This window comes from Arvicanthis niloticus, chromosome 13, assembly GCF_011762505.2.
Source record: "Arvicanthis niloticus isolate mArvNil1 chromosome 13, mArvNil1.pat.X, whole genome shotgun sequence".
Lineage (NCBI taxonomy): Eukaryota > Metazoa > Chordata > Mammalia > Rodentia > Muridae > Arvicanthis > Arvicanthis niloticus.
This window is the reverse complement of record NC_047670.1, coordinates 3,981,500-3,995,036: the sequence shown is the minus strand read 5'-3', so window position 1 is coordinate 3,995,036 and position 13,537 is coordinate 3,981,500. Positions and strand designations below refer to the sequence as shown.

Sequence of the window (13,537 nt, the reverse complement as noted above, 5' to 3'; positions counted from 1 at the left end):
TCTTTGATGCACCCGTCTGTCTTAAGTCAGCATTTCACATCCTATCTGGGAAGTGTGTAGAATAAGTGAATTCAGTTGGCAATTTCCCAAGACAAATATTTAATGATTTTCAGTGCTATTTAAAACATCTTTTATTTAAATTGTGGCTTAATACTTTATTTGATCAATGAATTTTGCCAAGAATGTTGGAGAAGCATTTGCTGCTGGGGCTCTCTGTAATGAATTCGTACTTTAATGTTGAAACTATCCAGGTTAGACTCCTTCGGAAGCAGATATTTTATCTTCAATATCAACAATGGAAAGAGTGGCATAAAGATCAGAGTAGCAACACAAGAGACAAGAAAGTGTATTTATTTTCATTTTATGATACAGACTTGGCTATTAATTTTGTGCAATCCAGATTCAAAGCAATACGGAGAAATGGTTTTGATAGAATAGTGTATGAAAGATGAAGAAAAATTAATTCACTGCAGAGCCCAGAATTCTGCAACAGGCAGCAGTAGAAGAATCCCAAAGCAGTCAGTGATTGGCTGATGGCATCTTTGTTCCAGGGACAGGCATCCCTCAGCAGATGCTTGGTGAACTCCCTGTTTTGCTTCCACCTTCCAAAGCATTGCTCAGCCGCCTGGCTCTTGGCTGATCTTTGGCAGCTTCTAGTGAGTGGCGCACGTCTCCCCCTCTCGACCATCGCCAGGTGCCTGCTGCCCCGCAAGCACTCACACAATGGACTCACTTGTCTCCCTCGCTCCTCTCCTTGGACTTGCAGCCTGAGAAAGCAACTTGCAGGAGTCAGAAGGACCCTGCCTGGAGCTTGGACCACAGAGCCTTCCAGACAGGTCGATGCTGGTGCTCAAGCAGACAAAACAAACAATGCCTGGCCCAGGAAAGAATAAATTATCCACGTTCACAACCCCGCCCAGCATCATGCAACAAGCAAACGAAAACCTGGGATGGGATTTTTCCAAATAAAAGATTTTCTTTTTTCAAATGGGGAACACCTCAAGACAATTGACGTTGGCTTTGCAGTGACAACGGCCCCCGCCCCAACCCAACGCACTGCACGAATCCAGGTTCTCTGAGAACCACAAGGTGGGAAACGGACCTAGGGGGAGGAAGTGACATAGGCAAAGCAGTCTAGAAGAAATAGGAGCCCTGAGATCAAATGAATAAAACCATCGAGTTAAACCGGGCTTGAAGAGTGAAACTTGGGGAGAAGGACAAGAGCTCTCTGCCGGAAACTACCTGGAGATGAAAGCCGAATAATAAGGAAGTGGCAAGCGGCAACTTTGCAGTGGGCAGCAAGTTGTGTGCCCTCTGATGCCTTCGCTGAGCATCCCTGAGCTGCTCTTCTTTGGCGGAGCGCCCGCAGCATCAGCACCAGCGGCAGTACCAGCAGCGGCGGCGGCAGCGGCGGCGGCGGCAGCTGCGCGCCTCCGGCCCGCCCCGCGCGGTCCCCGCTAGCCCGCGCCCTGCCCGTCTGCGTGTGCGTGTGCGTGCGCTCAGCCCAGCGTGAGCGGCACCTGCTAGTCCCGGCTCGCCGAGGAGGCCGCCTCGCCCGGCTCCCACCGCCGCGCCCGCCGGAGCGGCTCAGAGGGCTTCGAGGGCTCCGAGGTCGCCCAGGAGTCGCTGTCCCCCCCGCCGCCTGCAAGTCCGCCTGGCTCCGAGTCACGTGTCAGTGCCCGAGGCAGAGACTGAGAAAAAAACGCGCTTCATTCCTTCTTCCACCGCCATACTGTATTTTCCTAAATCTCATTTTTATTCCAACATTTTACTCCCGCTCGGTGAGTACCTTCTCAGTGGCATTCTTGTCCTATTCTTTTTTCCCCCCTTTTTTTGTTTTTGTTTTTTTCTTCTTCTTTTTTTTTCTTCCCACTTCTTTGATTATTGTTTGTATTTGGGAAAGCTGACGAGCATGGTCTTAAGCCTTTTCCTGAATCAAGTTTTCCTAGCATGCGATGGTTCTCTAGACAAGGCGCTGTGTCTGGGAGTCCGCGGCAGCCGTGCTCGCTGTGAGCGGCTCCCAAGTCCAGCAAAATGTGCAACTGGTTTTATGGAGAAAGCGTTGTGAAGTATGGTGCCTATTTTTTCCCCTTTGTAAAGATAAGAAAGCATGTTTCTAACTCTTTTTCTACGTACTCTTTTTCCGATTACATTTTTGTGTAGGTGGGATTTTCCAGCAGTGTTCACAAGTTTGTCGTCTTGCAATTCGATTCGCACCACTGAGCAAAGACATTAATTTTGCATTTTTATGACCTTTTTGGAAGCCTGTGAGAAATATTTCGTTTTTTTTCCCCTCCTGTTTTTGATATCGGTTGATAACATGAAACTTTTCTTGCAGCTAGTTAAAGGGATTATTTTTAAGCAATTGTTTTTTTTTTCTCCTTTACATTAACTATTCCTTTTGCACATTTGACTTTTTTATTTAAAAACTCGAGATAATTTTATGATAGATATCCTGATATCTATATCTATATTATCCATTCTTCCTCCTTCTCCCCTCCTAAATCAATTTTCAAATGATGGCAGTGGAAGGTTTTTCTGAAAAAAAAAAAAAATGAAGTGCGGTTTGGTTTCCTTGTCAACGGAGGATGAAGTGAACATCACAACAGCTCGCAGAGAGCAGGTACTTGGCCCCCTTGGTGGCGTTCCCCGGGTGTGTGATGGCAACGCTGGCCAAGAAGTCTGTGTGCGCGCGTGTGTGCGTGTGCGAGGGTGTGTGCGCGTGTGCGCGCTGGTTCCGGGCTGTGTCCGAGCCCGCAATGGGGAAAGCCGCGCCGGGAGCCAGAACCAAAGTGCTCTTTGGGGCGCGATGGCCTTGGAGATGCGCGCATCCCTCTCCCTTGGTGGTGCCTAGGCTGGGGTGGCTGCGGGGGAACTGGAGCACTGCCGGCGGTCCGGCAAGTTAGACTGAGCCACCCGCAGCGCCGGAAGCGGAGGGCCCCGCGGGGCGCTGACTGTGCGGTGATCCGGCCCTCCGGGCGCGGGAGATGGAGAGGTGAAGGGGCGGGGACCGCGGCCGCCCGGGGGCTGGCGGCTGGTCAGGAGGCCGGAGCTCGAGCTGTCTAGGATGGCAGCGGTCCCTGAGTGCCACTCTCTCGCCTCCGCGCCCCGCGGGAGCAGTGCAGTGGGTTCTTCCCAACCGCCTCCGCTAGCTCCGGCGGCTTCACGTCTTCCGTGTTGTCTCCTTCATTCTTTCCCTGCTGCGTCGCGTTGGTTTTAAGCCCTAGCTGGTGTCTTCCGAGGAGAAGGAATGGTCACTTGTACCAATGAATACTTGGGTTTAATAAGACGACGCCTACAAGGTACAATATCATTCTTTCTTTAAAAATAGACACTGTTTCCTTCTTAACCACCAGATACCGGTTGTGTAGGTTCTCCCTCCCCCAGGCCTAGGACTTGGTAGGGCAAAGGGCCACTGAAGGTGGCCACTGATGGTAGTGCTGATGTACTGAGTGTTGAATGTTGCCTACAGTGTTTGAGTGCCCTGTTGCATGTCTCCATAAACCCAGCAGTACTTTTCAGAGATGCACTGGCTGGCAATAATAATAATAATAAAAATAAAAATTCTTTTCTCTACTTTTCACTGTAACAGAATCTATGGGAGAATTTAGTTCCCAAATAAGTATAGGAAAGGATAGATAGAGTAGAATGAATCTTAACATCTGGAGAGGAACTAGGAGTATTTGAGTAGGTTGATTCTGAGCCTTTCATTTTCTTTTCCTACCTTAAATGAGTTCAGTGTTAAATTACTCACGTACACTGTTTGGGTTATGTTAAAATACACTGAAATGATATCGGTGTTGCCTTATTAAATTTTCTTCTAGGTTATCTAAAAAATAAAAATAAAGAGCTAAACATCGGGAAACAAGGACCTATAGCAAAAAGATGAGTAATTTACTCTATAAGGTTCCCAAATGACTATTTTATTGAATTTCTGTTTGTGCAGCTTGTGACATGAAAAGTTTGGTGTTTGTGTTTTATAGTTTGCAGTGAAATAATAAAGACTCCAAGGGAAGTTTAAAATGCAATATATTGAGGATGTTTTTCATTTTTCCTGTACCACTCTTGTATAACTCTAAGATCCTTGTAAGTTGCATACAGATGAGGTTGTTCATTCATTCATTCTTTTGTGGCCAGGCCATTTCTCATTAAGAAGTCTCATTGCTTTTTTGAGTGAGAAGAAGATTGTTTTACTCTCTGTAAACACCAGTCTTTAAGTGCATAGTTCTAAAATTGAAGCTTGTTATAACTCTACACAAAAATATGAAATTTCTTATTTTGTACCGTGAGATCATAGCTGAAAGATGGACTTTCATGTGGATCAGAGAGCAAGCAAAATACTTATCAAAGTTATTTGCAATGTATGATGATATTTTTAAAGTCAGTCATTTTATTTTACATATACAGAAATGCTCATTTAAAATGATGTGTGTGGATAATATTTGTTATAGGTCAGATGCTGATAAAACTTTTAGTTCTTTGAAAAATCAAAACAAAACAAAAAGAGACAGAGCAAGGAAGAAAGAAATAACTTGTGTGAGTAATCTTGGCTGTCCACTAGCAGAGTAATTTGGTCCCAACCTCAGCATATTCTTTCCTGAGACTGCCCAACTAATTTGCAGTTCTCTGTTGTTTCCACATGAGACTGAAATCAGAGATGTCACCTGAAGAGAAGGGAAGATTCCAGTGAGATCGTCTACATAGAGACCATGTCTTTTATGTTCTTATGCTCCATTTATTTACTATCGAATGTTTATTTTACTTTTCTATCTGTGACTTCCAAATCATTCTGATCCCCACCTCCCCTAACTGAGCCAGGAGCAGTGCAGCTCTGAACACTGTAGAAGGTAATATACTAGAGTTGGCACTGCCTACTGGTTTCTTATGGGAAAATACATGCTTTATTCATTGACCCAGCTTCCCAACAGACTTATCAACTTAATCATCTATTTTTTTCTTAGTGGTTATTTTGTACTATTTTTTAAGAGAATGAATTTAATTTGCCAGTTAAAAAGACAGAGAATAACTGGCTAGTGAATTACGAACTAATCTCTACTATTTTAAAAAGTTGTGATGAAGTTTTCACAAACCTAAAACTACTTATTAAATTTCCTAGAATGCTTCTCTGCAATATAAACTCTTACTATTCCCAAAAATACTGGATTAATTAATTTATTTATAGTTTGTTTCAACTGCAAACATTGCAGAGAAAGAAAATCTTATTTCATGTTCTGTCTTGTGCATGTGGTTTGTTCAAATGTATTTAAAATAAGTTTTCACCATTAACATAATTTTCAAGAAAATTTCTCTTGATGTTTAAAGGATCAGGTTGGTCATTTGCTTTTTCTCCCCTGAGATGATGTCAATTTACCTACATTATATTAGTGTCACACCTAAGGTGAAAAAGTTTAAAGCACTCTAAATATATTCAGTAATATATTTAACTACAGAAGGTGTGTTACTTTGCTGTAAAGTAATGTAATTTTATGAAAGACTAGTTATAGAATATTTAAATATAAATTCTCATATTTTAATTGAAAGTAACAATATAAAATAAATACAAGAATAATTTTAAGTCATAAAATTGTATTTTCTCAACCCGATGAAACATACTTCTTTTTAAAAAAGTACTTTGTTGTATTTTGCACACACTTTGCCTGCATGTGTGTCTGTTCATTGTGTGAATGTCTGGTGCCTATGGAGGCCAATAGCAGGTGTCAGATCCCCTAGAATTGGAGTTAAAGACTTGTAAATGCCCACGTAGGTGCTGAGAATTGAACCTTGGTCCTGTGGAAGAACAGTCAATGCTTTTAACCTCTGGGCCATTTCTCTAGCCTCTGGATATGAATTTCTTAAGTAAAACAGGTATGTTTTGAATAAGAGAGTAAAAAGTGTATGATGTCCTTGTATCTGAGAAGTTTGCACTGAGTGGAGTATGGTCATGTTTTGGTAACTGATACTGTAAGTCATTAGGTAATACATCAAATCAAATGAGACTTGCAGTCTTCTAAAGCTCTGTTATGGAGGTAGAATGTGAGTGAAATGGGTATTTAGCATTATTTACACAATAATAAGGAATTCTAGAGTTTGTTGTAAAACAAGAATTAACTGTATCTCAAATGGAGTTTGTTAACAGCAAGGTTGGTTTTGACTCTTATTGCATGGCCATAAAGAAACTTAAACTATCTTATGACATACTGGGGGAGCGCTGATTAATTTTCTTCCTATTGATTATGGGGCTCCAGAAAGTAAAAAAAAGTTGAATTTACAAAATGCCTTCACTGATTGCCCATAACTGTTATGAACGTCTTATTGGTTTTTTTAAAATCAGTTTTTCCAGTTAACTATATAAAATAGTTTTACATTTTCATAATTTATCATAGTTCTTTGATTTAATATATTTTTAGTACTTGACATCAATAATATAATCTTTCCCAATAGGACCAATGAAATAGCTGGTTTCATTGTATCACAATCACAAAGAAAACAATAACTGACCAGAACCTAGGAGCAGGTGATGCAGTACCACTTCTGTACCTAGTTATAGACTCAGCACCTGGGATCTGAACACCTCAGCCATAGACTTCCACTTATTACAAAAATTTATTTGCATAAGGCATAGATTTAATTCAGTTATTTTCAACTTTTGTTAGATATACAATATTGTTGAATATTTTTGTCTTTGTTGTGTTAGACCTATACTAAGCACTAAATTTGTATTTAAGAAAATTGATTTTATAATTTTTAGGTATTTCAGAAACTTAAAAATCTTTATCTGCACTGGATTGTCTTCATGCTTTTCTGATACTTTTTTCATGTTAATTCCCCTTTTTCTCTCTGTTACTAGAACAGAGACAAAAGTGGCAGAACTCTGTCCAGGATGAATGTCCTCTGGCATGTCCTTGGAGACTCCACACCTGGAGTCAACACTGCAAGATTTATTTCTCTTACCATGTTTAAATCTACGTGAGAGGGAAATTATGAAGGACATGGAAATACTGTCCCAATTTCTGATTTCCTGAAATGGGCAATGGGGTACCTCTCCAAACACAGTTATAATAGTGAGAAAATAAAGAGTTCCTATGCAGGATATATTTTCTGTAAAATATAATTAAACTCACCAGTTAATATTATTTTTGTTTGGAGTAAAGTAGTTGAATTTTTTTCTCAATTTTACACTGGAAATTAATTGTACTTATATATACTGTATGAGTGGAGATAAGATGTCTATGTAAATTTTGATATCTATATGATACATATATGATATATATGGTATATATATATGATATATATGTGATATATATCATATATATAAGAGCAACATAGTCTGGAAGCTTTGTTGGTCAGGGATAGAGAAAGGCTATTGGTTTCTTATTTGATGTCAAAGACAAAGAAATGGAAGACAACTAACATTTATTTTTTTAAAATTTTATTAGCTTATATAAATAATACATATATTAATAATACACATTATGACATTTTCATACATGTACACAATATATTTTAATTGTATTCGACCCAATTCTTTTGTCCCCTCCTTTTGTTTATTGCCTCCTTCTCCTCTTCCTCCTCCTCCTCCTCCTCCTCCTCCTCCTCATTCTTCTTCTTCTTTCTCTCTCTCTCTCTCTCTCTCTCTCTCTCTCTCTCTCTCTCTCTCTCTCTCTCTCTCTCTTTGTGTTTGTCTAAGTGTGTTTGTCCCAATGAAGCACATAAGGTTGTTAATAGGAACACAGTGATAGCTGGTTTACAGGAATGTAGACACCTTACCACTGACTTACCAATAGCGAAAGTTTTTATCCATCCCATTAACCATTATCTATATATAAACACATGAGGGGCCCTTCAAAGACAAAGTATAGATAGTCCCAATCATGTGCCGAGCTTAGGCATGTAATCACAGCTGCTGAGTTCAAGTCTACAGGCATCTTATAGTTGGAAATCAGTGTTATTGCAGACCTCCCTTCTCTTAGCTCTTACTGCTAGCTGCCTTTCTGTGATGTTCCCTGTACTTGGAAGGGCTTGTGCAGATGTTATCAATGTGTCGTTTACAAATGGGCAATCAACAGTCATTTGTTCTGTGTACTTTGACCAGTTATGACACTCTGCAGTCACTACTGATCACTGGGAAAAAAAAAACCAAAAGCCACTGCCATCATCACCACTACCAAAGATCTTCTGACTAAATATGATAGCATTGCTATCATGAGTAAAAATGCAGTTATCAATAAGGGAAATTGACAGGCATAGGATGTCCATTTAATAATCAATAGAAGTGGCTACTGGGGTCTGTTACCCCACTAGTCAAGAGTCTTTGGCCATATTGACAGTAACTCTAATCAGAATGTGACTATCTCCATATCAGATATAACTGGCATTATAATACTGGTGGTTTCATTTTGACTGATTGGTTACTATTGCTGTGTACAGTGTTCAGAATTAACTAATTCAAGCCAATTTGTCCAGCAGCTGCTACAGCACCTTCAGGCACTGTGACGGCTACCCAAAGAGGACAAACTTCTAGCTATTTTCCAGCATGAGGTTGTGCAACATCAACTAGTTCCCCTACTGAGTAGGAAGTGTGTCCCTGTTTCACATGTTGAAGCAGCTAACATTTAAAGATAAATAGACTTCCAGAGTTCACAGGGCTGGTGAAGGGTGAAGGAATGTGTGGGAAGTCTGAATGGCATCCCCTGGCTCACTTCATGCATACATGTGCACTGTGTGTAGACAATATTTTGAGTTGCATTGCTTTTCCTAGTATAAAATAACTTCTCTGTGTTTAACAAACAAACAAACAAAAATACATTATGGAGATGATAGTTTGGCAAGGTTTTATTACTGTGTGTCTGTTATTAGGGTGAGCTTAAGCTAGAAATAAAACTAAGTAGTATCACATGGAGAATTACGAAAGACTCTCAGAATTACTCAGACTCTCAATTACTAAGGACTGTATTAGCACACATTTGTGCAAGACTCTTTAATCACAGAAAAATATAGGGAAATTGGTGAGCTATCATAGCTAGTCATCTGATACTATGATGAAATAGACTATAGTTTATTTCTATTTCTAGACTATAGTAACTATTGTCTATAGTTACTTTGTAGAGCCCTGTGAAAATGTTGGGTATTTGTTTTCTAGGCATATGTGAATGTGGAGAGTTTGGACAGGTAATCACAGTGCTGAGTTCACGTCTACAGCAGTGTGACTCTCTTTCCTCCACACTCTGATGGTATGAAATGCAAAAATGAGTCTTTAGGAGAAGGTAACAGCAAGCTGTTCCTGCCACTGCAATACAAGGCTATAAATACAGGCGTTGCTTGTCTGCCAACATCTCACCATCAACCTCATCTGCATCTTTGACTTTCACTGTTAAAGCTATTTGAATGTGACATTTTTTTTTATTTTGTCTGTTTGTTAATACTAAAAAACACAACTGCAAAAAGTTATTTTAAGAGGCTGTGTTTAATTGCTGTTTCAGATGTGTGAAAAACTTCTGTTATGGAAGGGTTTCCTTGGTGCTTAGGAAAGTGGATATTCTCAGGAATGAGGAACATAAAACAGAATGAGGACAGAATGAATGAAGAGGGAACAAACAACCTAGGCATTTTTCAGTACAATGTACATGTGCACAGTCAGTAGTTTAAAAGCCAAGGTGAAGTGAGGGTTAAAACTTCCATCTGATGCTGGAGTCTGGGTATCTTGGAAATTGGTTTTAGAAAACGACAGCTGGGATGGCGTGTGAAGGAGATCCCTGCACTCTTGAGGATCAGAGACTGTGTGGAGATTTGTAAGTTTGAAGTCTCAGCATTTACTCAGCAAGAAATAACCAACATGCAGCTGAAGGTTAAAATATTCACGGCTGGAGGACATATTACAAAACTGCCTATTTAGGACAAGGTAGATAGACAGAGGCATATATTTGGTTAACTTCTGCATTTTTTTTTATTATGATACACAAGGGAATGATACAATGTAGAAAAATAAATGCTGTTGAAAACTGTGTGGGTGTGTATGTATGTGTGTGTGTTTATGTGTATATATGTAGATGTGTGAGTGTGAGGATGTGTGTGTGTGTGTGTGTGTGTGTGTGCATATGTGGTTGGGTGTACTCAATAGAAGTAAAGAAACGCAAGAACTGAAGAAGTAGTTTCCCTTGCATCTTTGGTTAAAATCACTTAATTTTAAAACATAAGTAAATGAGAGAGAATAGAGTTGGACAAGTGAATGAGGTATTGATCATACTGGGTATGGTGTGGTAACATCTTAAATAGGTACATTTAAAAAAAAATTTGTGAGTGTGTGTGTATGGTTTATATATGTAGCACGATCTTTCCAGGAAGAACAGTAAGATGTTTTGTGAAAATATAAAAGTAATTTTTACATGTAGAAAAACAAAACAAAACAAAAAATCGAAAACAAGAACTGCTATTTCAAAAAAGAAATAAACAAGAAAGGGATAATCTTTAAGTATTATAATGCACTGTGAAGCTTTTCAAGACACATGCCATACTTTTACTTTCCATGTATAGTGAAAAGGCTTTCAATGTCACATGCTTCAAGCATACTGGACTCATTTCCTAATATATCATGGCTTGTGGGGGAAAATTCCCAGCTAAGAAGACCAGTTCTGGTAGAAAAATCTCTTGATACCAAATCTGAGATATCTCATGCTGGAAAGCAACGGAAATCCTCAAAGGTAAATAAGCTATATCAGTGGAAACACGAAGTAGTTTGAAGAATATTACAGTTGCCAAATTAGGATTAAATTTTCTATTAAGTGCAAGTAAAATGAATTATAAAGCAGTAAATAAAGTAAAGTATATAAATTCAGAGTGTTATTATAAATAAAATTATATTAAAAGGCAAAATTCTAACAGTTACTAACTAAGCCATTGAATGGTTTACCTTTTTGGTTGAACCCCTCCTACTTTATGAGAGACAGAGTTCCTTGATAACATGAGTTACACTCACTGACTATCTGCATAAAGCCCACATTGTGGGCTGCATAGCTCTCAGGGGCTTTCTTGATGGAATTAGGGTGTAGGCTTAGTGTCACTAGAGAAAGGTCTTCACTCTTGTTCAGGTTCATCATAACCTCATGCTTATCTGCTCTAGTTTTTGTGGTCCTATTCCAGTGTTAGTTAATCTGTCTTCTCAGATATTTTGAAGCACAATGTTAAGTCAAGATTAACCAGTACCTCTATGAGAACTTAGCCAAATGCACATTTGTGTCACTTGTAGTCAACAAAAATGCCAATAACTAAAGGTGTCAAGTAAGCATGTGAGATTCACAAAGTAGAACCATGTGAAACAAAAACATGGGATTATTCAGGTGTCCAAAGTGCCGTGGAACGACTTAATAAGACAGGGTTGGGTAAGGAGACAAGGACAACTCTGAGATGAATGGAGCACGAAGGGTAAGATTTGAGAATTGGAGGTTTGCATGAAGTGACTGGAGCTTTGAAGAGAATTTTATGCATCTAGGTTTGCAATGAAATATAAATACCAATGAGCACTCTTTAGAGAGTGGTGAAGCTCACAGGTAACTAAGCAGGAGGTAATAGACGATGCATTGAGTTACTGTGAACTTCAGTGTAAAAGCTATTTTTAAAAAATATGAGAGTACAAAGGGGAAATGTAAAAAAAAAGCTAGAAGTGCAGAAAAAGCAGCAATGAAACTTCTTTAAGTTTATAATCTGTAGCACTTAAGTTTTTTTTTTTTTCATTTGTGAATTCTGGGGTTTTATTTTTTTTCTTTACATTATTAAGAGAGCAGTACCATGTGATATGTGTGTTCATTTTACTTATGTCTGTATAGTGCTCTGGTAATCCAGAAATAAGTTCATCACAGGATGTGGAAATGTGGTCAGTCACTTATAAAAAGGTCCTTTATCTGAACCAGAAAGACTAATATAGTGTACTGCAATTAAATACACTCAATATAAAAAAAAAAAAAACAAAAACATAAAATCAATTTAGATGAAAATGCACAGCGTATTTGCTAACATATTTAATACTGTGATTTACATGTTAGTTTTAGTCTCAAGTCTTGGTTCCAAAAGAAATGGGTAATATTCTTCCTGTTGCTGCTCTATCCCCATCCTGCCAATATGTTGAACTGACAGTCTGGATCACACTGAGAGAAGACTCTTAGATATCTTGTTCCTGACTGTTTTATCCTAATCCAGACCTAGAAGAGGACTGGGGAGCAAATGGGTAACTTGCAAAATGACTCAGAATGACAAAGTTGCTTTATAAGATCTGAATCCAAAATGTGTTAATTCTAAAACACAACCCGAGTATGAACTACTCTAGGAGCCAGAAGAGAAAAAAGGCTTTGATTTGGGTGTAGATTAGTGACATTTCTCTAACACAGTTTACATGTTCCCATAGTTAGTTGTGTCACATGAACTTTCTACATAGAGAAGACAGTTAAGAATGAGCACTGCTGTCACGAGGACTAATAATGACCCTGCTTTTGAGAGTCCTTTGTAATTTTTCTTTGTGGTCACATTATTTCTCATGTAGAATTTACTCGGAAAGTTTTTGTTTATTTGGTTTTCTTTGGTTTGACTTTGAGGGGATATTTTGTTCTGTTCTGATATCTAAGGTAGTGTAATTAGGGAGAGTCTGTTCTTAAAAGTTGCACAATGTAACAAAACAAAGTCTAGTGGACCTTCTGAGCTCAGAACTTACGTGAGAAGTAATGAGAAGGTATGTAAAGCTGATAAGTAAACATAGACACAGCTTCGTTCTTCAGATTGTTAAGATCATGACATAGTGCTTAGTGCCTTTCTGCTGTAGGAGCTTACTATGTTTCTTGTAGATAGGTAGGTAGGTAGGTAGGTAGGTAGGTAGGTAGGTAGGTAGGTGTGTGCATTCCATAGAGTGCCTATGGAAGCCAGGCAACTTTATAGAGTCATTTCTCTTGTTCACGTTTTCCAGGGATCAAATTCCAGCCACAAGGCTTTCCCAGCACCCAGTTTTTGCTGCTTGAGGCATCCCTCCGGTTCATGTTTTCTTTATGAGGTATTCTAGAGTCTGAACACAGGAACTGTGCAGTGATGAACAAGAGGGATGTTAGAGGGATGAAGAAGAGAACAAAACATTAAATATTTTTGAGTCACTAATTTGCAAATAAACTGTGATGCAAAAGGCAACAGGATTATGATAATAAGACAGTCCGAGTAAAGAATTATAGTGTTTATCATTTTGTTCATTATTTCATACACATTTTATGTTTTAATACATAATCTGAAGCTTAAAAAATTGTAGCATATTTAGAATACTCAAAATTTAAAGTTCTAAATCTAAATGTATAGATGGCATAAAATAAACTAGTTTAGGTAAGAAATACTTCTTCATCTTTTTAATATGGTTGACAATTTATGCCATTTTTGCTATATACTTATTTAATTGTATTAATGAAGCATGGCATGAATATCTATTCTGTTTTATTTCACTGTAGAAACGTGTCTATCTCGTTTGTGATCTTTTTATTTCAGAATTTCTTGATGTTTCTTTCATGCTACAGTT

General features: G+C 38.7%; 2 protein-coding genes across 6 annotated transcripts in view; one reads left to right on the top strand and one right to left on the bottom strand.

The window, feature by feature from the left end:
• Positions 1-200: 200 nt before the first annotated feature.
• Positions 201-1,731, bottom strand: LOC143434186 (uncharacterized). Its single transcript, XM_076912203.1, has 3 exons — positions 1,726-1,731; positions 1,243-1,654; positions 201-874 (listed from the first exon to the last, which is right to left on the bottom strand). The coding sequence occupies exons 1-3, from the start codon at positions 1,729-1,731 to the stop codon at positions 717-719; spliced, it is 576 nt and encodes a 191-aa protein (XP_076768318.1). The 3' UTR covers positions 201-716.
• The window catches only part of Ralyl (RALY RNA binding protein like), a 677,304-nt gene continuing 665,355 nt past the window's right edge, over positions 1,589-13,537 (top strand). Inside the window, exons 1-2 of one of the 5 annotated variants that reach the window (XM_076911215.1) lie at positions 1,723-1,781; positions 2,527-2,623. Coding sequence is in view for 2 of the 5 variants with exons in the window: in XM_076911217.1 (XP_076767332.1) it covers positions 3,251-3,302 (52 nt within the window). In the remaining 3 variants the exon portion in view is untranslated. Of the gene's footprint in view, positions 1,782-2,526; positions 2,624-2,778; positions 3,303-13,537 lie in introns of those variants that run through there. The other 4 variants (XM_076911218.1, XM_034517323.2, XM_076911217.1 and 1 more) reach the window with 4 other exon arrangements.

Bases quoted from the DNA above. Each gene is read 5' to 3' on its own strand.
- LOC143434186 (XM_076912203.1), bottom strand. The intron at 875-1,242 runs GTAGTTTCCGGC...TTCCTGGGCCAG, and splicing joins TATTCGGCTTTCATCTCCAG to GCATTGTTTGTTTTGTCTGC.